The sequence below is a fragment of the Porites lutea genome, chromosome 2 (genome assembly GCF_958299795.1).
Source record: "Porites lutea chromosome 2, jaPorLute2.1, whole genome shotgun sequence".
NCBI classification, from domain to species: domain Eukaryota; kingdom Metazoa; phylum Cnidaria; class Anthozoa; order Scleractinia; family Poritidae; genus Porites; species Porites lutea.
Genome location: NC_133202.1, coordinates 2,719,328 through 2,744,788, shown reverse-complemented (window position 1 = coordinate 2,744,788; position 25,461 = coordinate 2,719,328). Strand labels below are relative to the sequence as shown.

Sequence of the window (25,461 nt, the reverse complement as noted above, 5' to 3'; positions counted from 1 at the left end):
TACGTAAATGAAGTGGGTCGTTTTATCTTCAAAACCTTACCGCCCTTTTCTGACTCCGACAGCGGCAATGAGTGATCTAACTTACTAGAGATACGCACGTGGGTGAGTTGATATTTAAGCTTCCAGAATGATCACAACAAGTGAACTTTTTCCTTATGTCGCGTAACGTTTAAGCCGTTCAATCTCCTCTCTCGTTTCAATCGATCCGCATCTTATAAATTCCTAGGCTTTACTTGATTGACCAGTCAACGACACTTTGTCCTCGTGAACAGACTCGAAGCACGCAATCGATTGATCAGAAATGTTTGGAGATTTGGAGTGGCTGCTCTCCAGTGCTCGAGAACCGTACCTACTTTTGGTGTCCGTGGCTGCTGTCGCTGTCTTGAACCTCGCTGTTTTTTCAGCATCGGTTGTTTTGAAGGCCTACAGTCAAGTGCGAGGATTTGATGGTCCGCAGTGTCACTGGTTCAAGGGACATCTTGATCAGGTGATGTGTAAACGAGCAACATGCATTTACGAATTTTAATAATCATAGTTTCCAGCCCGCTATGTCGACTGCATGATGTCTTGATCATTTGTCTCCACAAGCGTTAAGTACGTGTGCGTACTTAACCCGAATCATAGAACAACGCAAACAAGGTCCGTCCTCGGTTAGAGCACATGGTTAGAATTCGAAACATTGAAAATCGTGGTAAACATTAAGATATTATAATAAGATCATCATGGATATACTGTTTAACTAATAAGTATCGCACAAGCTCATTTATTTGAAACAATCGATGCTTAAACGAAGAGATTGCGAATTGTTCCATTATTCTACCTGCACAGGAAATGCACCTAATGAAGCATGTGCACCAGCTAAGTCTGCTTCCGATTAGATCAATCAATACTTTGAAAGCACATGAGCAGTTACCTTTTCCGTTCGTGCACTCGCATACGCGCATGCCACACAGACTCTTCGCCACCGCCGTAATTTCTTAATTGCTCGCGCGTGTACGAGTAGCCGGCTGACGCTTTCGAATTCTTAGAAAGGCAGAAGAAATGAAAGACAGAAAAATAAGTTAAAAATGGAAGATATTGGTAAAGTTACAGTTTATTTAAATTGAGATCATAGAAGAGTCAGAAAGTGTTCTCATTCTTGTTGTATTATTTTGTTTTTGTTTTTTTAATTCTTGTTATTGGATTTTTTTCAGTATGTACGTGCGGGTGTTAAGAGGTTAATTGCAAACAGGAAAAAAACTGAAAATAATACAAAACAAATAACCAAAAAAACAAGCAGATATTTCTGTTATCTCTTCCTTTCATCCTCGGGAAGTTTTAGGTCAATTTTTAGCATTATTTATCTGTCACATTTTTGACCTTTGGCCACGTTTCCTGTTGATTACTTTGTCCATGTTTCCCATTCGAATAAAAACGTTTCTCAGAGGTGAAAGCGCGGGGGCGGGGGAGGGGGAGGACTCCACATACCTTACCCTTAACAGAAAATACGCTTTCTGTACAGTTTGTATTAAAATACCCAAAACCTATCAATAAATCACTAAAACAAAAAGGCGCCTTTTTTTATAAATAATAAAAATTCATACGGCCAAAACTTGCGTCTGAGTGGAAATATTGTAATTAAAGGCCTCTGAAATACCAGCGCTTAGCCCTTTCATACACTCAACTTCTAGCCTTACCAGAAGCATCTGAATAAACTTACCCCTTTCGGGTGGAGCCTCCCTGTATAGGATATCAGAGAGAGTAGTCCCCTCGAGAAATGAAGGAAGTGCTGAAAAGGCTGAAATCGACTGAAACGACAAGCAAAACATTTACATTTTCGCTGATACTGACGCGGAAAAACTTTATCACTTATAAAAATCCCGAGGTCATCTATTTTTAATCCTCTCGGGTGTCGGACGTCGTGAAACTAAATATACGCGCTTGAGAGTAAGTTCCACAGTCAGTTCAAAAGAAAGCCATTTTCGAAAGCCATTTTCTTAAATCGAAGAAAAAACTGGGAAGTTAAAGCTCAAATTGGGGCAGCCGTAAAGCTTCCTTAATTTTAAAGCCATGTAACTATGAACTGTAGAGGGCGAAGGAAAAGGTCCGAGGGATTAGTAAAAAAGGTGCCTTAAGGGAGATGGCAGGCTCAAAAAAATTCCATGTCCTGTTTAACCATTAAACAAAAGAAGCGAGGCTGTTTATACAGTCGGGAATACATGTATATATATTCCCTATTGTATAATCAGCCTTGCTTCTTTTGTTTTAGATCTTCACTCACTGCTGATTAGATCCGTTATTAGGATCCGGTGCTCTTTTTTTGTAAGCTGGTCCTTGCTTCAAAAATTGATCCTGTTTAACCACATTCTAATAAACTGGTTGAATACAGAATTGTTCATAGACTTTATAATGTATTGACGGGTTATGGGGGGAGGGGGGGGAAGTTTACTCCTATAAATAACGGATAGGCTTGTGTCGCCCACGATCATAAACCATGACCAAATTTAAGGATAAGACAAACAAAAATTTGCAGCCAATTTAAGGCCCAAACCCGAAAAATTACTCCCTCTTCAGGAAAACAAAAACTAACAATTAAATTGCAATACATAAACCTTCATTCAGAATCGCTATTCTAATACTCTTAGGGATAGATCCTTCAGTTTAACAGATGCTTGTTTCTTATCCAGCTGGGCATTTAAAACACTTGAATTTTAGCGGAAGATACAATTCAGGTACCCTAGCTATGGATCACACCAGGAACATAATGTCAACAAGGGCAAAAATGTTGCCCGGCTATTTAAGGTTTTAGGCCTTCAAAAACCATACCCTATCTATCCCGTACATGGAAGTATCCCCCACTCGAGCGATGGGTGTAGAGCATTTCTGGTCAGCTCAACTCACCTCAGAAATGCTTTCCTATGTGCCGGCAAAGCCCAATCTACATGCCCTTTTTTCATGCCATTGATGAGCTCAAATCCTAGAGGGCGAAAATGTTTTGGTGTTGCTTTTGTATGCGCTTAGGTCCCAGTTTTAATTCTTTTTAATGCCGGATTATATCAGAGTGAACTCATTGCACAACAAAGACAACAATTAGCCTTTGTCTAAACATAATTTTTGATTGTCAATATTAATTGTTTGCCCTTTATCCTTACTTCCATTGTCCATAAACCTTTAGTCTTTTGTCCTCCTTGTATTTAATATAGCTGTTAAATAAGACATCTTTAGACTTGAAGGCTTGAACTTTGAGTAATTCTATACACTCCAAATTTAAAGCTTTAGATACACGGTCAGTAATAAAGGTATTTATAATCCCTTTCTCACCAGACATGTCCTTAATGATACTCAAAGAACTGTCAAAAACCGACCGAATTGAAGTTATATTACGTGCAAACTTTCGCTAATAAAGTGAAGGGGCACTTTCCATAGACAAGGATTTACATTCCATTTTTCACCTTATTAGCATTAACACAGATTATTGGCAAGATCATGTAGGCCAGTTTATCGTATTTTGAAATAACCATAATTGAGGAAATTAAACCTGTTTTGAGGATGATCATTCTACATGTACGTCGTCAGCAATGTATCATTTCAAGCACGGTTTGGGTAACGATATCGTTACACTAGCGATAATTTGCAACACATTTACTTGGAACAACAAGAAAGCGAATAAGCCGAGTTCCTTGCATACAACAGGCATACCACAGACTCAGTGCGCACCAGTAGAAATTAATGCGCACGCGCTACCAGCTTGGGTAAGCGACACATCCCTCAGGTTAATCTAAGATCTAAAGATGGAGATGAAAGATTCTTATGGCAATATGCTTTTTTTAGCCTTGCACGTCAGAATGCCTAATTCTCCGGTGTGTACTACTGAAATAATACAGTGTTGCAAGTAAAATTAATATCATTATTATAATTTAATTACTATGGAAGGTGAAAGCATTTCTCTCTCTGTATTAAGTTTGGTATCCTTGCAATGTGTACGTGACTCTATTTCTCTTTATCGTACACTCTGTTTTGTCTGCGTTGGCTTCAGTTGCCTTAAATTAACCAGCCAGATAAGACTGCGTTCTTTACATTCCAGAGGAAAGTCAAAAGCTAAATAAAGTTCCAGATAAGAATATGAAAGATTCCGTTTATATGACGACCGCTACATTTATAGAATACCTGTCTGAAGGGCAAATGAATACGTGCAGTAACTGAAAAGAAGAGTCGCGACCCGAAAAGCACAGTATGTCCATTAAAATTGACATCGCTGTTTTAGTACTTCCCCGCGTTAGAGCTAAAGTAGGTGTACGCGATAGTCTCACCGACGTTATGTCCTCATCTGCCCTAAAACAGGGTCTGGAAGGGGGCGGGGGCGGGGGTGGGGGTGGGGGAGGGGGTCCTGATCCCGCCGCATTCCCGGTCCTTTTTCAGGAACATCCCGTGTCCCGCTTTTTTTCATCGCTTAGAAAAATTCATTCAAAGGCTAATTAAAGAAAGATGTATATCGGCCCCATTAATTGATATAAATATCATATATGTTTGGAATTTATGCACATCCAGGAGCCGATTAGTAATCGGCTCCTGGCACATCTTAAGGCCATTGCACAACAGAAATAGCTTTTCATTCCTCAAAATGACGAAAGAGCACGATATGACAGCATGATAGGTCGTCCTGCACTTGTGCGCACTGATATCAAAAAGTAACTAGTACCTTGGAGCATCCTGTTTTCATGGATAAGTGAGTCAAACTCATAGTCAGAAAAGCATCTTGTGTTCTCATAAAGGACAAATTTCAACGCCAATACCTGCATTTGCACTCTAGCAATCGTGACCTCGGGGTTTTCTCTTAGGTCATTACTCCTTGTGGTTTTAGCTAACGCTTGGACCTTTAATACTGCTTCTGGAATCCCCCAGTTTACTGCTCTTTATGTTCGTTACGTAGCGGAAAATTAATTAGCGTTGCTTGTGGGGCTTGCCTGTCCAAGAAGTTCAGTTAGTGGAGAGTGGCGTGAGGTATAGAGAGCAGAGGGGAAAAGAGAGGAAAAGTGGAAGAAAGGAAGAGGGAGAGAGGAGGGTTTCTTCCCCCTCTGTCCCTATCCTCACCCCTTCCATTTTCAATTTCCGTTTCCATTTCATTTTCCTTTTATTTCCTTTGAACGCTGAACGCTGAACGATGGAACAGGCTTGCTGGCGCTAAAAGACTCGCCTGTGGCCGCAAGAAAGAGGTGCATCAAAACTATGACATTTTGCCATATCTAAACTCAGTTAAAGTGATGCAATGAGAAGTCCTTCGAGATTTACAATAAATGTAAAGAGCTTGGGCAAGTGAGGGCATCAAGAATCAAGAGCGCACTTTCCCGGCATTCGGTTGAGACAGCGGGGCTTCTATTTGCTTGTCTGGACAGTTTCAACTAGATTAACCTGTTCCAGGCTCTCATATAGTGGGGAAGACGCGAAAGTGTCGCGCTTTCTCAATTCCGCGGGCTCGTCTATCTCGGAGCCTGGTCAATGTTTATCTAGTTGTAGCCTGTTCCAGGTCACTCTTTCGTTTGCTTGGCTTGGAGACACCACTGAATGCTCGCCTGGTTGATCCGCTTTTCCCACTGGAAAGTACATTTTAGTTCGTGACGATTTCCCGAATTCCCGACGGAAGGGTAAAAATCCCGCATCCCCTGTCCAAATATTTGTGAATCTCGCTTCCCGTGTTGCAGTCAAATCCTGTTTCCCGTTAAAATATTTTGCATTTTCCTGGATCCCGAAAATAACCTTCCAGACCCTGTAAATAGTGCAGGTCTAGAAAGGTATGCCGTGAAGTTTATGCCCTACAAACAAGTCACCCGTGATACAGCGTGTTGCAGACGTTCACCGTCGTTCAGCTTGTGCATTCGGAAGGCACAAAGTGAACTCGAGCAGGAAAACAAACAGAAAAGTCTACCCGAGATACTATGGTCCCGTCCACACGACGAATCCAGACAGGCAGAAACAGCATTTTTTAGTTCATTTAATTCGAACAGGGTTTCAATTGTGCACACGTGGAACTGGCGAATCTGGAGAGAGGTCCGGTGAGCGGATTCACTGGTTTCGTGTGGACGCACACAGACACATACACTCACAAAAATATGCGGTTTCAAAAAACACCGGATTCGTATAAACGGGGCCTATGCATCATTCTATTAAACACTAACCATGATTACTTTTCCTTTATTGATTTCAGGCTACCTTTGATGGACGCGGTCTCCAGTTTCACTTGAAGTGTACAAAGCAATACAAAACAGCTTACAGAGTTTGGTTTGGACCCACTAAGTCAGCGGTGGTCCTCTGCCATCCTGATACAGTGAAACCATTGCTACAAAGCACTTTTAAAGAAGAATCAGTTTGTCGCCTCCTTTCACCATTTTTAGGTAACAATAGGATGCAAAAATATACTAAGCTTAGCAGCCTCAAGTCTTTTAATATTTTGTCATTTTAAGTGTCATTATATTAACCCTCGGACAGCAGGAGGGAGGGGGTGCCACTCCCCTAAGGTTTTTCTGATTTTTTTCCTAGACGATAAAACATCAGCACCTGATGTTTTCTGTAGCTGTTCGTTTATCCTTCACGCGCATTTTGAGACAAGTTTAGTGATGGTCAGTTACTATGGGTACGAGATATGACGTCATAAGTAGCAGGTGGTCAAGCCATTTTTGAGTGAAAATGTATGTTTTTCTATTTTTTTTCGGGAATAAAAGTAAAGCTTGTGGTTAAAGTGATGTAAAGTAATTATTTATAAAATATACCTCATCTTGTAGAGAAGATCAAAGGCTTTCCACTTAAGGCTAAATATGAAATACTGATATGAAAATGAAAATTTGAAATTTGAAATGCTGCAAAATATCAAAAAGTAATTGCTTAAAACTGCAAAAACCGTGGACAAAGATCCTGCTGGTTGTCAACGTTGGATCTCTAGAAAAGAGATTTAATCAGCTAAAATATTAAGAACCAAAAAACGAAATGATGTTACAGATATTATTTAAAGGTCAAATGAACCAAAATTTCGACTTTTTTTATTTTAGTTCAATTCTAGTGAGATGTGTTTAATATGAACCAAATAAACATACTATGAAGTTTCAGCTCAATTGAAGCAAGTATCTCCGAGATATTTGCAATTAAAAATTGCTATCTTTTGGCCCTGATCTTCGTAGAGCGGTCGGAAAAATTGTCGGAAAAAACAGCTTGTGACGTCAATGTTGGTCAGGTGAAAAAACGCGGGAAATTCAAAACAGAGTTTTTCGAGTCCACTTGGCGCAAAAGTGGTTTGTGCGACCATAAACCTGGAAAGAACAGGCAATTTGTCTTCAAAAGTTGCAAGCTGTGGTTATAACCTTCTTATTATTTAATTTTCTCGAAGAATACATCATAGTAAAACGGACTTTAACGACATTTACTAATTTCCTTGAGTTGTACTGGAAATGTGCGAGCGTAAGTCCGATTTTTTTCAAGACGTATTCACAAAATGTGTTCATATAAGGAGGTTCCTGGATATATAAGGTCCGGAGCTCCACCGTGGACACAAAAACAAAATATCTTTGTATAATAATCTGCCCCAAAAAAATTCGAGTTTGTCCACAATGTGTTTGAAGACACTGAACTTTGTCGCACTCGAGCTGATATTTTAAAACCCACGCTCGATGGGACACTTCTAGCTTCGCAGATCACTAAAATATAAACAAAATCCTCAATGTAGCAGTTTTGGCGTTGATATGTGGGCAGAAAAAGAGTTCATCATTATCTCGTAAATCTTCCCCAAGATCGGTTTCAAAGCAACCATAGTTTTTTCAACTTGATCGTTTCGCGCAGATTAATTTTGCTTTGTGTTGTCAAGTTGAACATGCATAACACCTGTCAAAAACCTACGTGTAAGTAAAGTTTCCTTCAAACAAAGTTAAAGTTACATTATTGCAAAAACTTCTTTCCAATTATGTATAAGATTTAATTACCGGTTGAGGTCACTTTAAGGACCATAGACGCCAGTTTAAGCTGGCAAAGAGATGCGACAAGCAAAGAACAATTCCATCATTCATAAAATTCAGCTTAAGTGAACTAAAAAAGCTTCAATAAGGTTGCAAAACAACAAATTTTCATTAAAAAAAACATAAGGGTTAAGGGTCTTATACCTGCTGACAAAGAAGAAGTGAATTTTCTGTACGGAAACAACCTACCTTAAGATCTTAAAAGCAAAAGATCCGTTGCAAGCTTCGCAGCCAAGCCATGATTCCGACTACTTAGCTAGATTAGCTACTTTTAATAACTGGTCCATGCGAGGGTCTTCATTCAAGCAAATAAAACTCAGCAAACTGAATCATTAGAAAATACAGAAAACTGCACATAAGGAGCTCCAGCAATTGTTTACGGGCAAAGAGTCGATTGTTTTGGAGTCACTGCCGGCAGTTGTCGTTCTCCGCTACTTCACAGCGAGTGAAAGGAAAATTTGCGTACAGAAAGATAACAAAACTATGTAATTAAAACTGAAAAAACTAAAGGAAAAAAACTCTGACTATTATTATTATTACTTGAGCAACAGAAAAATGATCGAAGTGGTCTTTTCTTCTCGAGTAAACTTGATGGCCTTCTAAAGTTCCGAGAAAGTTTTTAAAACTTAAAAGCTCAAAGCGCACAAGGTTGTTCACTCGCATGCGTTAGCCGTTACGCTTCTTTGACTGAAGACAAGGATAAAGCTGGTTCTGCAAAAGTAAGTAAATCTGGGCATGTAAAAAAGGTAACCATAACTACTAATAACAAAATAAAAGCAGGTTTTCATTCAATCCGGCGAAAGAAGGCGAAGCACTGGACACAAAATCAACTCACAAATCAAATGCACAATTATCAGAAAAATACAAACCTGTCTGGAAATGTTCAAAACGTTTTATTCCACCCCAGACTGACGGAATGATCTGTTTTTACTCTAACATTGGTTGTTCTGAATCCAAAGTAATTTTCAAGTGACGAAAAAACAACAACTTGAACAAAAAAAAAAAACCTTTACAAGGAGCAAACGTTCGCACCTCGTGTATTTCATTCAGTCTCAGTTAGAACTCTCACAGAACGAGACAAACAAACGCAGGCGATAAGGGATGCGCAGAAGCTTGCGCAGAACGTTTTTCCACCCTGGAAGACCAACATTGACGTCACGTAGTCTCCAGTCTATCACGCGGCCATTTCAGAAACGTTTTCGTGAAGTCTTCGGAAATGCTCGGATTTTGATCTTTTATCTTTCTATAAAGGCTTAGGAAGAAAAATCTTTGCCCAAATCTCACTTAGGATGCTTCTTTTTAGTGTTTGGTGAAGGTAAAGCGACAAAAGAAAATATTTCAATTTTTTGGTTCATTTGACCTTTAACATCTGTAAACCTAAAAAAGAGTGGTTTGGCCAACCGGAATACTATTATGTAAAAGCAGTATGCGTTGTTAAGATAAGCTTTGCAGTAGTCTTTGGACTTCTCGTTTTTTGGGTATTCAAAGGGCTTCGGCAATTGGTGGTCGTACAAGCGCTTTAGGTCTACAGAAGGAAATTGACAAGGCATGCGCAGTCTAGAACAGCAGGAAATATCGAAAGATCTCACCATTATACGAAGACGAAATAGCCGGACTAGTTATGCGAAGACAGATCATCCTTAGAGGACCTTCATCATCATCATCATCATCATCATCATCATTATTATTATTATTATTATTATTATTATTATTATTATTATTATTACCTTATCAGTTACTTTTATCATTGCATTTTTTATTTGTTGTTGTTGTTGTTGTTTCTAGGCGTAGGCCTTGGTCTCCAAAATGGCGCAAAATGGAAAAGTACAAGAAAGATCTTAACACCTGCTTTCCACATCGAAACAATCAAATCCTACATGAAGGTCTTTCAGCAATCAGCAGAAGTTCTTTTGGTAAGAACTGCGCAAATGTAATCACAATATTCCACAACCATAATTACAGAGGGTTATAACATTCTACCGATCGATCTAACTGCTCAGGTGTCTTAAATTCAAAGTGCGTCGCGTTTTCTGAGAATCTCAAAGATTTCCACTTTTTCCCGCAAAATTCAACAAAATTCTTATACTAGACATGTGGCGCCAGCGTGTTTCTCCCGTGATTTGAATCTTTTTTTTAAATAAAGTGTTGCCTACCTATCTACCTACCTAGTATCTTCAAAGAGAATGCCCTTTCTGAATTAGGTTGTAATGCGGGTAATTTCTTGAACATATTTTCAGGGGAAATGGTCGTCCTCCCCAGATGGAGAGATTGAGCTGTTTCAAGACATTGGATTGTTGACGCTGGACTCCATTTTGAAGTGCGCTTTCAGCTATTGGAGTGACTGCCAAGTCAAAAGATAAGTATCCCTACCTTTTTCTCAGCGGCCGCAGATCTGGAAAAATAAAAAAAGGACCGGAGGCCTTGGGGTGCATCTACCTCCCTACCCGGCATCCAGTGGAAATGTTGGGTTTGTTATTCGTTAATTATGCATCTCCTGGAGTATTAGAGTCCACAGGCGTACACTCTGAAGTACGTGTTTTAGTAAAGAGCGATACAAGTGGAGCGAGGGTAGCGCAGTGGTGAGAGCACTTGCCTCCCACCAATGTGGCCGGGGTTCTATTCGCGCATTCGACGCCATATGTGGGTTGAGTTTGTTGTTGGTTCTCGCCCTTTGCACGGAGAGGTTTTTCTCCAGGTACTCCGATTTCCCCCTCTCCTTAGAAACCAACACTTCCATATTCCAGTTCGACCTGGAACGCACGGACACGTATCAACGAGCTCTTATAAGAACTTCTAAGTGCTCTGTGGGTAAACAATTTACAAATACAAATACTTTTAAGTATTTGTATTTGTAAAAAATTTCTATCCTGCCACTTTACACGCATGCAGAAAGAAGCAGTTAGACGCCACAAATTGCGGCAGATATTCATCATATTTTTTTTTTCTTCGTCGCAGCACGCCCGACGCGTTTATGACCGCGATTCTTGAAAATACTCAGGCAATCATGGACAGGTTTTCGTAAGTAATAACTGTGAGCTTAGATGGGACGATCATGATTAAATCTAAAAAAAATACTAAAAACTGATTATCAAAATATTCGCTCAATCTATGTCTACATCATTATTTATAGTTCTTCGTAGAAATGTTTCCATAGACACCCTAACTGTAGCTGCCTCTACTTCGGTTAAGTTTTTTTTGTCTGAAATTTTCACATACACTGCCGCCTGACTTTCCGAAATTTGCAGTCATTTTATAAACATTCTAGAAGTAAAGATATAAAAAACATTATAAAATGTCTATGCGAAAATGATTCTACAGACATTTTGTATTCCTTGTGCAAAAGTAGGGTAGATTTTCACTCTTATAAAAAGTCTGTGAATTCACGATTTAAATTAGACATTTCATTATCTCTTTAAATGGTCCAGATTTTCCAGTGAGCCTTGTTGAGCCTCTCTTAGTTCCTGAACGGGATGTTATTCCCTTTCTGCAAGTAAAACACTGTAAAACTAAAAGTTTCCTAAGAGTGTCGCTTACTCTTTCCTTTCCTTCATTTCTTCTTATTATTTGTAGAAATCCATTGTACCAGTTTGATTTCATCTATAACCTGACTCCAGCAGGAATAAATTTCAAACGCAATTCCAGTATCGTGGCCCGTAAAGCGGACGAGATTATCAGGAAAAGGAAGCAGAACCTTTCGGAACAGGTATATCAGACTTAAAACTCCATAAAAGCTCACTTGATTTTCCACAATGCACTTCTTCGCTAATAATTGGCCCCGCCTAACTGAATAGCTGGGGTGATTGATGAATTAGCCCGCTATAGGCCTAATGAATGTGTGAATTGCATCAACTGATCATTTGCCTGTCATTTGTTGCGTTCATGTTTTTCAGCCAGAGAGAGAAAAAATAAGAAGGCAAGATCATTTCGACTTCCTTGACGTCTTGCTGGAGGCAAAGGTACGAGTCCGGTATTTGTCGCCTTTTGTTTGTTTCAGTTTGAAAACCTTGAATTTACAACCCTCTGCCTCTCCTTAGTTTCAATCTCAAATGTTTCTCATCAGGAAAAACTAGTAAGTATGCGTTGCGAAAATTAAGGCAATCTCATACAGTCTAACTGTATGTAAGTACAATTTAAAAAACAAGAGATTGAAACCGTGGACGTCGAAATCCACCTCTCTCTATCTCTCCGTAGAGGTCTAAAATTATAAATTAACGTTCGTCTAGCATCAAAAGTTTATTATCTTCTTTGCATTTTCTAGCGCGACAACGAACACAGTTTAACAGACGAGGAGGTTCGAGCAGAAGTCAGAACTTTCATGTTTGCAGGCCTGGACACAGTCACGAGTGGTAACAATCTCTTATTTTATAAATATTTTTCTGTCCTTAATAGTAATTTTGCTGCCGTCAACACTTTGGAAAAATTACAGTTATGTAATCAAAAATTCCTTGATTGTCGCTTGCTTTTACTGTTTTAAAAATGGCGGGAAACTGGTTACGGCTGCAAGCCAGGCACTGATGGCAAAAACATGGGCGAGGGGCTAGGGGAAGGAGAAGATGCTCTGTGATGAACAAGGTTTTTCTGTGAGAAGTCCACCGTTAGGTCCGATTCTCTTTCCTTTTCACGTGCATCAGCCACTTTATAAAATGTTTGGATGAATCGACCACTAGATGGTTGTGTCGAAGACACTATGAAAAGCTCTTTTTAGGTTTCAAAACTAACGATAGTTTTCATTTTTTTTCCGAGTTAAAACTTGTAAAATGCTTCAAAACAAATCGCCTGCTATGACGTTATCCAAATGAATGGGAAAGAGGAAATGGTTTTACTACCACCAATCTGAAGGGACATGCTTCTTCTATTTGAGATTACAGATTGGAAGAACATTGATATTTTTTTTACATTATTATTAATTATTTGCAGCAATCTGTTGGATTTTATACTGTTTAGCGCTTCATCCAGAACATCAGAAAAAGTGCCAAGAAGAAATTGATAGCATATTTAAACAAAACAAGGAGCTACAGTGGTAAGGCCAAGTACTACTGAGTAAGCGAAGTTTACGTATAGTCATGCGCGCAACACATAAAACTGCATTTTTTTGCATCACAGCAATTTGCAAACATTTGGAGGAGTATTGAGGGATATTGTACTTTTTCCAACGCCATGGAACTAAGCTTCTTCGATACTATATATCAACCGGTAGGCCTGTTGTCCGTCATGTTTACAAAGCAGTGACCCATGCAGGAGCTTCACCATACCGATGGCCGCCAACGGGATTCTTTATTCGCGAAATCTCGATTTTCCCTCAATTATTCCATAATCCCGACCGTTTTTATCTTCTTATCCCATACTTCCACACATGAGTTGAGAGGTTCCAGTTTTTACTAAAATAGACGTCTTTAATTTAGGAACATGCCCAGATTGGTCTTCTTTAGTATAGGGCTCAACTCTACTTTTTCAAGTATCGCCCTTGTCCTTTTAATAAGGCAATCTTTCACAAAGCCCTCCTCCCCCTTCCCCCACCCCCCCCTTCCGTGAAAAATGGGTGTTACGATCAAGTAACAAGGTCAAGAAAGTTTGTGAGAAAAACCTGTCTTAAGCTAAAATCCCTGTGACCAAATAACTCGTAAGTCCCGTATTCCATAGGAAAGCTTACTGTAGAAGACTTTCTATACTGAGTGAAGTGTTGAGTCTCCCGGGAAAGTTAAGAGGAATGATTTACTGAGAATACTTACGTCGAATTTTCAATTTGGTTAATCTCGAAAGCTCGATCGTAAACAGTTTATATTTTGTAGGCATTACTTTATAATTGCAATTTGGTTTTGCATTATTTTTTGTACGGAGTCATAAAAATACAAGGTTACCTTCAAACTTTAATTTTTTTACTATTTTTCCTTTAATATAGGAATGACCTGCAGAATGCCCCATACTTGAAGTTGTGCATCAACGAAGCAATGCGATTATACTCGCCTGTTCCTATAATCTGCCGTTCATCGGACAAAAGTTACAATGTACAAGGCAGGACAGTTCCCAAAGGTATTTTTTATTCATTAATTCTTTAATCATTTTATCTAACCTTTGGCTTTTGATTACGTAGTTGTAATTGATATTTACGGCGTTGTGTCAAAATTCAAGCGGAGGTAGCTGCCACCAAATTGAGTGAAACATGAAAATAACCGATCAAAACGTTAAAAGAAAAGGGATGGGAAAACTTAAAAACTTGTCTGCCTAACAGTTATTCAAAGTTTAAGATTTTTATTATTTGTAACGTTTAACACAATGCTTGGGAGACTTGTTTGTTTGACAAGAAGCTGGGATTGTGTACAAAGTGATTCACAAGTAATTTCTCAAGATCCTTAGCGAATAAGAAAGCGTAATTGGTGTTGAAAACAGGTTAACAAAAACAATAACCTGGACAACCGTGGCACTACAGCGCCTTTAAGAACACTCAGTGATCATAATTAAGTTTCATCGTTCAAAAACAATTGCCACGCACATGCTTCTACCGCATAAGACTTACAAACATTTAAAAACTCTTTATCTTGACGTTTAGTTGTAAAAATACAAGTCTTTATTTTAATAGTTGGCCGTAAATTTCCTGAATAGAATCTCAAAGTGAGTATCTTTTTGTCTCCCTGCAGGTACCTTTTTGTACGTTAGTATATTTGCTCTTCATCGTAACCCTCATGTCTGGGAAAATCCTGAGGTAAGATTACTACGAAATCATAACCAATAACTACAAAGACCAAATTTAAAAGAGTTTAGGGCCTAGGATCGAGGGTTGTCAGGTTTCTATGTCGAGGGTCGAGTGTCCCGAGGGTTGAGGGTCATACTAAAGAGATGTATCTCGACAATTGAAAGCCAGTGCGGTAAGCCCAAACTGTTGGTTTATTTTGCGTTCTTCATATCAGCGAATGACAAATTAAAGCCATAGTAATATTAAAGAAGACATGTAGGTTTGTCACAAGGTCTTGTGCAGAAAAATAAAAGATCTGCAAAATTTATAATTAGAGTTTATCTAGTTTAAAATGAAAGCCCAATAACATTACAACATTTTCGTTTGTGCTAATCAACTCATGAAATTAGGTCAATTAGCAGTGTTAGTTATATCCTTTTGCATATTAACCTTTCACCTTTGCTCGACTGTGCTTCTTGATGCAAATTTACGAAATTTCAATGTTTTGGTATATTACTGCTCTAAAAAGGTGTATCGAAAAAAGTTATTTCCTCATCGGATACTACGTGTGCAAAAAGATAAGAACGAGTCGATAATAGTTTTTCGGGCCAGCACTTATATACTCATTAGATAATTAACAATTATTCCTCGAGCCCGAATGGGCTATTGACTCAGAGGCCATGAGGGCGAGAGGAACAATTGTTTTAGTAAAATCCAACTAGTTGGTCAAAAATATTGAGAATAAAAAAAAATTGGCTAGTTAAAGCTAGACTTTAATCCTTTTTTGCCGCCAAAAGCCCGCTTTTCGGTACTAGTGGGCTATAACATATAGCCTAGTAGTAGCTCAACCAATCAGAACGCAGCATTGATAATAGACCACTAGTTGGATTTTACTAACATCAAATACGTACATTTTTTAGGTGTTTGATCCGTTAAGGTTTACAGAAGAAAGATCAAAAGGCAGGCCGTCGCACTCGTTTATTCCATTTTCATCAGGACTAAGGTACTTATATAACTTTGTCTGAGTCGCAATAAACCAAATGTGACTTATCTTTATGCATAGCTAGTTAGTCCATATTGTAAGTTAACTCAGTAAAAAAAAGTCTCTGTTTTTTTTTAGGAACTGCATAGGACAGTACTTCGGTATGGCGGAAATTAAGATAACCGTGGCGATGATTCTTCAACGGTTAGTCATTTTTGTTCTCTGGAGAGAGCTTATGTTAATAAACTACGGTAAATGACCGATTAAGCGCCGCTCTCGAATAAGCGCCGCACCTATTCCGAAAACAATTTAATAAGCGCCGCGACGCTAATTTGGGTATTTACAAATTGACGCCCCTCCTTTGATACGGTGCTTGATATAAAGAGATGTGAAAACCATATCACTTGAGAAATAAGAACTTGACCAACTCGTGAGCTCTAAAGTTTTAATGTAGGGAACCTCTTGAAACCCGGTTCATGTAACAGTTCTAGGTGTACATATTTTAGACTTAATTATGCACCCCTCACTTAATTCTCTCTATATTTATTCCCCTCAGTGTTTTACCCGTAGATGAAATAAGCGCCGCCCTCGTATAAGCGCCGCACCCATATCAGGGAAAATGAAATAAGCGCCGCGGCGCTTAATCGATCATTTACGGTAATACCCAAACCATATCAGTGTCAGTGTCTCATGCGATCATGCGATTCAGCTCTATGGTCCCAGTGATGATCCTATCGAGTCATTCGTTTAGCGGCAAGAATGTGCAGAAACCTCACCAGAAGGCCAAGCGCTTAAGAGCGATGTTCGCCTTTGGAGGTCGGAAAAGAAAAAGGCATTTGCGCAAGGTCACCGCAAAAATGTCGTAAAATGACAAAAAAACTGATCATACTTTGTTTTCCCTTTGATGGAATTATTTGATAGACTAAATTTGACACAAGATGACTGAGAATACTTAGTTGTAATTTCAGCTTTGCTTTTATAAAAAAAATATATGGAATTGATAACGTGGCATGACCTCTTTTTCCGTTGATTCGATATGCAAGTGTAACACCCAAATTATTCTATATTTATTTATTCTCTGCTATTTCAACGTACTTCACAGATTTAACCTCAAAGTCAGACCGGACCAAATTGTCCCAATGGAGGATTTGCTCACTGTTCTCATGTTGCGAAGCAAAACTGGGTTGCGCATTAACATTCATCCACGAAAGTCTGATGTTTGGCACGACGACAACGATAATTGCACGCATATAGAACTAGAAAATCACTGCTGAGCAAGGCTGCAGATATTGAAAGAAATATGACAAAGTACTCAAAAAATGTTAAATTAAGAAATATTATTGAGAATTTGAATGTACTGTATTTAAGTTATTTTTAAGGTCCGCGTTTGGACGTATCATTTAAGATTGCCTGACATAATCCGGATTAAGGCCGCTATTAAGCTTTGTATTGCAATGCCTTCTAAAAAATGCGTTGCCAATTTAGTGGTACAATGAAAAGACGTATCGTCTATAATCTGGTATTTTAACTTCCATATCTGAAGTTCTCACTTCGTCACTATTAAACATCTTTTAAACGGAAGCAAAGAATCCCAAAGCTACGTTCACACATATACGTACTGAGCACCGAACGAATTTTCGACCGGCTGAAAAATTTGACCGGACACTTGGTTCACACTGGATCGTTCAATGTTTTCGCTTTGTTTACACGAAAATCTAAACGACTAGGCGTCAAAATGTTCGTATGGTTAGGGTGGTTGCCGGCGTGTGAACACCTAAGCGTACGAATTTTCAACCGGTTAAAAGTTCGCCCAGTGTCGTGTGAACGTGGCCTCAATGAACGCCGTCAGACTAATGGATTTGAGGTAAACGCATAGATGAAGCCAGAGGTAAGGGTGGGGGAGAACTAACGCCTTTAAGTGATGATTAGTTCACATTTCATTCACATTAACTGGCCATGGTTAACTGGTTAAAGTTCGACAATAACTGAAGAGAAGCAACTCGCAAAAACGTTATTTTATTTTCGTGACCTTGATTAGGTTGTTTATTTTAGAGAATGCAGCAGGCAAAAGAATATGTAAAGACAAAAAAAGTAGTAACAGAGGAAACCGTTTTGCATAGTTTCTATTTAAAGACATTATTTAACGTATGTTTTGTTTCGATGGATGCTTTTGTTGTCATGTTATTTCCCATGCATGCTTCTACTATGGCCATCCTCTTTTTTTTCTCCGTTTAGCGTCGTCCGACCGACCCAGCTTTTTGGCACTTTCCAAAAAAAAAAGTGAAGACGTAGTTAAACCATTATTCACATGAAATAATTCTTTTAATCTGAAAAATGAGGATAGTAATAACAGTTGCTGAAAAGTGAGGGATGCTTGCATGTCGCATAGGAGTTTCGGTGGTTGATCCTTTTTCCCACGTTGTCTTAATTTTACAATAACATCAACCAACTTTTCCGCCATATTGATTTTGGGTTCTTATCTTGTTGTTTCCAGGCTCCACAGCAATGATGCCTGGGTACCAGGCCTCCTATTCCGAGACTTCCTGTGATTTTTTATTTAGGGTTTTTTTTTTCAATCCGACCGACCGAGCCAATATATAACAGGAAACGCATTCGACACTAAACGAAAAAAAAGGTGATGGCCTAATAGTGGTTTCCTTCTAATGAATTAAAGAAATAAACTTAGAAAGATTTTTAAAGCTGCATCGTTTTTTTTTGTTATCACTTGTTTTGAGCGCCTTTGGTCTAAATTTGGGTGTTATAAATTTAATAGCGGTTTGGCTCTGGAAAAGGTTATTGGGTCTTGTGCTTTGTGAAACCAGGGTATATTGTTTTCGTATTATTTCTACTCTTGCATGCAGCTATCCGTGTCTCTATGTAGGGTAGACAGCTGATCAGGGATTGATCAGTAAAGATGGCCAGCATAGCTGGAGATACTCGTCAACATTACTTTCTTTTTCAACTTATTGGAAATCGAACAAAAAAGGACATACATCTCCATTACTTAAAAAAAAGACGTGAGTACGAATCAGTGAGAGATAATTATGGAAATCATTACATCATACATGTAATTGTCGATAGATGGAGAGCTCTGCCAAACGCCTTACGTCAATGAATCGCAGCGCGAAGTAAACAGGCCATATTTGGACATGCCTAAATATCTTAGTCTGTGTGCGTTATTATTATTATTATTATTATTATTATTATTATTATTACTATTATTATTATTATCATCATCATTATTATCGTTGTTGTTTTTGTTAAACTCCAAACATCCAAGGTCCTCTGATCATCTCAGTATATCTCATGAATTATCAATCGCGTCGAAAACTTAAACACCAGTCACATGTGACGACATGTACCTGGCTTCATTAGAGTTGTTTACTGAACAAAAATGTAATAAAATTATTGAAGTTGTTGTCACCTTTTACTTTCACCAGAAAACTGAATGTTGTCCGGGCAATTCTTGTAGATTGGTTTTCCTAGCAAAAAATTAAAGGTACATTTGTTCCAGGTGAAATATTAAATACACGCTCAAAATATTAATAGTATATTTGTTAGCAGTTTATAACTTAAAAGCAAATGAAAAATTTCTGCGTCGCTTACCAGCCCCTTGCTCGCAGTTTCACTGAGAGCTTTTTAGCTTATATATTTTGTTTTCCAAATTCAGATCACGTAATTTTCTCAAGGGAATTTGCCTTTTCTCTTTTCATAGATCTTGCATATTACGTAATATGTACTAAAACTGAGCAGTCCTCTAGTTTTCTCTGGGGTATCATCACGCAGTTATGGGAAAACAAAAATGTACAAGCTAAAAAGCTTGAACTGTTAACCACCACGAACTTGATGGAAACGAAAACAATCGGTGTTACGAGCAAAAGCTCGGTACGTGCATATATATATATATATATATATATATATATATATATATATATATACACCCGTTTTCAAAAAGGTTTTCATATAGAGAGATATATAGATAGATATACTTTTGTTTTCTTGCACGTGCGCCCGTGCGCATTTTTCATTTGTTATTGTCCAACTTGTGAAAAACCTCGGTTCAACGATAAATTTTTTCTTCGTCTGGTTCTTTGTTCCAATTTGAAAAAAACATGTCGTTTGAGTTTTTTTAGAAAAGAGCATCCGCCCTGCAATACAAATTTGCAATGGCGAATTATTTGACTGATTTTGGGAATGAGGAAAACAGCCCGCGAAGAAGCGGCCGAGTTATGCGGTGTCACCGAATCGATAGGCCAAGCAAGTGACGAAGCATTTTCATTGACGGGGTGTATTAAAAAATGCGCTGTCCTGATGCATACTTAAGAGAAACTGTCAAACTAACTTGAAAACATTTCTGGCCGAGAGTTTATTATGTCTTCAGTGAGACGTTGCCTTACAGGCCGTGATTTTACACGAAAAAAGGTGAGACATTAATGTGTATGACCCGCTCATCATGGTTATGATAAAATCTACTTCTATGAACCTAGTCAACGTCTTGGTCCGTTTTAATCAACTGCTATGATCATGATATTTTTGCTCCTTGCCACGTATCCAGTATCGACATCCACCGTCACATCTTCCTTCTCAGAAGAAAAAAAAAAATCAGCGGTTTCGAAAACACTTTTTTTTTTCATTTCATCTGCATTGTTGTGAAAATGAAAATCTTTGATGATTTTCTCCTTATCCTGTGACTACAACAATGATATGACCTACAACTGACCGAATTCCGCATTCTTCAATTTTCAAAAGAATGCAAATCAAGAGAATTGTAGACAATGTTGGTGCATTATTTTTTTTAATTGACAAATTGGAACAAAGAACCTGACGAAAAGAAAATTTATCGTTTAACCAAGTTTTTTCACAAGTTGGAGAATAACAAGTGTAAATGCACACGGGCGCACGTGCAAGAAAACAAAAGTATATATCTATCTATATATCTCTCTATATGAAAACCTTTTTGAAAACGGGTGTATATATATATATATAACAATTTTTAGTAAAATCTCGAAAATTTTACGTCCAAGCCTGCTGACAGCCGAACCTTTTAGTACATTTCTTTTACGTACGAAAACTCCCAAATATGCGACATTTTATTCAAGACGTGAACACAGGGCAACACGTCACCACGAACTAATCTTCTAGGATTTCTTGAAACTCAACTTGGATGCGGTCCTTCAGAATTCAACTACAGGAAAATATTAATTCGCCATCCACGTTTGACGAATTGAGCGAAGCTATAGCGCAAATTTATTTTCAGTGTCGTTTTCATGCCGTCGTTGTCACGAGGCACAACGGCATATTCCGGCTGCCGGTATGAATATGATCGATAATACGTACTCAGTAACTGAAAAATTTCCTGCTCGTTAGCCTTGATAAGGAAGCAACTATACTTTGAGAGCACTGTCGTCTTCGTTTGCAAATGAGCTTGATATGCAAATTATCTAGTTGTTGCATGACAGGACCAACCGCAACAAAAGACATTGGGAAAGTGAAACTTATACGAAGCACAACCCAGGTCTGCACGATAAACAGTATGATTGTCTTTCATTATTTTATTTTCATTTTTCTTTTTCTAGGGGACCTACGCGTTCCAATTTTGCGTACACGTGTAGAACCAACTTTTTTGATGACGGCTGTTCTTCCCGCAAATTTTTCAAAGCACGTGATGTTTCTATAGAGAATTTTCAAAACATTTTCCATATATTAAAATTCATACTTGGTTCTGAGGCTTAGAGACTCGTATCGAAGTAGACCTTTTTAGCTTGTATGTTTTGTTTTCCCATTTCAGACCACGTGATGGTACCCTAGAGATTTGTTTCTTTCAAATGTCCTATGCTCGTGCATCCACGTTCATAACACGTGCATACAAAAGGCAAATTCCGTAGAGAACATCATGTGGTCTAAGACCCTGTTTACAAGGAGTGGGGGACCCCGGTCTAGTGGGGTAGGTTTCTTTTGTTTTGTGTCTCCCAGAGCGTGAAAACAAAAGAAACCAACCCCACTGGACCGGGGTCCCCCACTCCATGTAAACAGGCCCTAAATTGGATAAACCAAACATACAGGCTAAAAAGGTCAATTAGTCTGTTTCTTTCTTCATATTTTGCGTCGAAACCACGTGATAAGGGGCGCATGTTGGTGATCAATACAATTTTTTTTTGCAGAATTTGAATGAAAATCGAGTTAAGTTCTCGGTGGAGAAAAACATTTTTGCACAGACAGCCCATATGATCGCCGTAACGTCACGTGTAAACCAAGCAAATGTGAGCTTACACATGAATTTGATAGCAACCAAGCCAATTGTAATGAAAAGGTCAGATGCATACAAGGCAAGCACGAAAACAATTCAACCATAACTTGCAAATAGTTTAATTAGCTCCTCTCGGGAAACAAAAACTAGCTATATATCCAGGAACCCAAAATCCTATTCTTTAATATAAGACCAACTATGTTATTATCCGCTCAGTTTTCACATTTCCCTTTTTATACCCATTAATACGTGTCACGTCGTTTTTACAGCAGAGCGTTCTACGAGCCAAATATGGTAACTTAGGCAAAATGTCGATGACATCACATTCATATACAGTCCTCAAAGGTCCCCTAATAAAAAGCGTTTGCACAGCTAGACACGTCATTTATAATGTAACTAACTAAATCTGTTTTTCAAAGTTCTAGCTCTTGTGTTACGTATGTTCTAAAAATATCCCTTTGCTAAGCGGAAATGGATCGGAACCTGTACGTTACAAATGAAATATTAACATTTTTTAATATAAATTTCACACTTTCTAAAAAGTCAACAAAGGAAACTGGCTCAGTATAAAAGTTCTGTTCTAAATAACTGAACACTTACTATCTTGCGTCTGTGGCGTGTTCTCGGAATCCTGCGTAATTTCTGCGTTACCGTGCCATTTGAAAAGCTTCTTGTACTCTTCTCTGAAAGTTTTGTTCATGACGCCATATATGACGGGGTTAATCACGGTACTTAGTTGCCCCAAAAATGTGTACATAACGTAGGCTTCGCGAGGAAGGTTCCAACTTCCTTGAGCGAACCCTATGAAATCTACGATGGAAATCGGTGTCCAGCAAATGACAAAACCACACACAGTTATGAAAAGGGTCTTGGTCACTTTGATGTCTTCGACAGTTATCTTTACTGTGGACGGCTGGTCGTTTCGACCCCGCATGCTCTGTAAGCGCTTTTTGTGCTCTTTTAGCGTTTTGAAAACTTTGTAATAGCAGAGTGTAAGTACGAACATGGGAATCACAACGAAGATGTAACCCAACAGCGTAAAAAAGTCAACCTCAACGACTTGAAAGCAGAAGAACTTCCCTGCGTGGTAAACGTAGTTGTGACCTGACAGCAGATAAGGAAGTGGCTCAAGCAAAGAGAGAACCCAAATGGCCAAGATCATAAGCCGTGTTCGGCCGGTCGTGAAAATGTTCTGATAGTTCTTGGGGCGCACGATCAAAAAGTACCGGTTTACAGCGACCAGAGTTAAAGTTAATAGCGAGACGCAAGCCAACGTCGCGACCACATACCCTTGCATTTGGCACACGAAATTTCCATAGGTGCGTTTTCCAACTATGAGAACTGTAAGGCATGGCGGCTGGCAGATCGTAGCCATCGCGATGTCACTTAACGCCAGCGAGATAATAAAATGATTGGGAATGGTTCGTAGGTTTTTGTTTTTGCAGACCATCCAAAGCACCAATGAATTTCCTAGCAGGGCTGCCAGGAGAAGTACTACACAAACCAACACTTCCAGAGCCACTATTCCTGTTTCTCTTTGCGCCAAAAGGCTCACATACTTCTCCAGCGACGGGTGTCCTTTGTACTCTTCAGCCATAGTTTAGCAGTTCCTCCCAAATTTGTCTCCTATCCAGGACGTAAAACGAAAAAGAAACCGTTTTCTTCAACTGTGGCTATTTATCCTTCGAGCCCTTTGTTTGATTTACCGTTTATGTTGTCGGGCACGACTTGAACTGTGGCAGATGTCCAATTAATGGAAAACACTAGTATCTTTTGTTTATCTTATGGCAGAATTTTCGATTTTTGTACTGGCATCAGCGAACACTTCATTTTCTGTCTAACAATTAAAACAATTCTGGCTTAAAACCACACTTGTCATTTTAATACGCGGTAGAACAGACTAGCAGGTGTGGTTTGGCGATAAGAATAGAATTACACTCAATTCCTTTCACTAAAAATGTAATGTTACGTCAAAAAAAACCAAATTTGTTCTTTTTTAACTGTAGGTTTGTTACAATTCTTTATGATAAATATTGCCCCAAATGTATGTAAACCATCCCTGACAAACTAAATAGCTTTCTTTTACTTTGGCGAGAATTAATGCAAAATAGAATGTTATCAATTAAAGTGTTGTTCTATTAATCTTAACAACATGTATGGACTGCCTGTTTTGAATGTGCATGTAAATGTTCCCTGGGAGAGCACTTTGTCAGAACTATAAATGGCAATATTATAATAATTAACACTTTTAGATTCCGACACGATTTGTAGGTTTCATGCATGAGTTTCAGACTTAGAGAACCGTCACAAGAGAACATGTACAATCACATTCTAAAAACTTCTGAATTTAGATTTATGACGAAAGATATGCAGTCGTTTCCATTTACCCCAAGATTACTAACATCATCACTTTAAAAGTCTTACATTTAAAAGTCCAAGCGTTTTCGTGCTCCAAATGTCACAAATGTGTCCAAGTCACGTGTTTCCAAGGTCGGCATGAGCTATTGAACTTAGAAACAAACAGCTTTTAATTTGAATTAAACATGATATTGAATAAAACAATGTGTTCCATTAGAGTAAACTAAAGCTTCTAAGCAGTAGTTACTAAACATGAGGATTTAAAAACAAAAGAAACAAAAAAACCCAAATCAGGAAAGTTGCATTTTATTGTACATTGTGGTCAATTTGTTTTTTCATCAGTAAATTGCTTTCGGTTTTCGGTTTTTAATATTTTCCTGTTGTGGTTGTCGGTTTTCTGAGAGCATTATTTCTCATTAAATTTTTTGTTTTGAAAAAACAAAAAGTGAAAGTTGTTGTTCGTAAAATTCGAAGGGCCAAGGTTATCTAAAATTCCTCGCGCTAACCATGCCATACGTATAGGTAGCCAGTGGCTTAACTTTTCTCAGAATAGAGAATAGAGCTTTCAGATACGAGAGTAGAGCTTTCAGATATGTCCTTATGAAAAAAAAAACACAACTTCTGTTTTTGGATTAAAACGGAACCAAACTTGTCGATTCTGTGAACTTGAGCAATTAATTAAGAAAACCACGCCGGCGACAGTCAGAGAGAACCGCGCGGAAACAAACTGACGCTTGGCTAAACAATGGCTCAGTAACAGAGAATGTCAACCGGGCTGAAAGGAGACAACTATTGGACTGAATAGTATATTGGTGTACTGGTATTGCTTTCAGTCTGGCTTGCCAAAAGTCTCAAAAACCAATTGTAAGAAATTATTTTCATGTCTAGCTCCTTCAGTTTCTGAATAAATATATTCCTTAGATGCTTTTTATTTTCGCTGGAATTTAAATTGTACGCAGGGTACAGCTTAATCATATTCAACTTGGCCTGAAGAGCAAGGCTTGTATTTTCGATTGTATTTTCGTATTTAAAATGAAATAGGATTTGTCACGGCAGAAATGCCAACCAAAAGATCAATAAACGCGCTCATAATCATGGTGGTTGTCTTCCCAACAATTTTAATTTCTGCTTTTAAATTTACTTCTTATTAAAATTTCCACAAAATTAAATAATAACAAAAGGAAATGCAAAAATATACATTAAGACTTTTTAAATGTTTTGGCTTAAA

At 38.4% G+C, this 25,461-nt stretch overlaps 2 protein-coding genes across 2 annotated transcripts; one reads left to right on the top strand and one right to left on the bottom strand.

Annotated features, from left to right (window-relative positions):
- On the top strand, nt 1-18,602 carry LOC140927407 (cytochrome P450 4A10-like). Its single transcript, XM_073377047.1, has 14 exons — nt 1-487; nt 6,182-6,368; nt 9,762-9,889; nt 10,214-10,332; nt 10,935-10,994; nt 11,547-11,679; nt 11,867-11,932; nt 12,235-12,322; nt 12,894-12,996; nt 13,876-14,006; nt 14,612-14,676; nt 15,567-15,649; nt 15,767-15,832; nt 16,731-18,602. The coding sequence occupies exons 1-14, from the start codon at nt 302-304 to the stop codon at nt 16,900-16,902; spliced, it is 1,587 nt and encodes a 528-aa protein (XP_073233148.1). The 5' UTR covers nt 1-301; the 3' UTR covers nt 16,903-18,602.
- Nucleotides 18,603-18,739: 137 nt separating this feature from the next.
- LOC140927409 (melatonin receptor type 1C-like) lies at nt 18,740-23,735 on the bottom strand. Its single transcript, XM_073377048.1, has 2 exons — nt 22,476-23,735; nt 18,740-19,110 (listed from the first exon to the last, which is right to left on the bottom strand). Exons 1-2 carry the CDS (start codon nt 23,470-23,472, stop codon nt 19,049-19,051), a joined length of 1,059 nt encoding a protein of 352 aa, XP_073233149.1. The 5' UTR covers nt 23,473-23,735; the 3' UTR covers nt 18,740-19,048.
- Nucleotides 23,736-25,461: the final 1,726 nt, after the last annotated feature.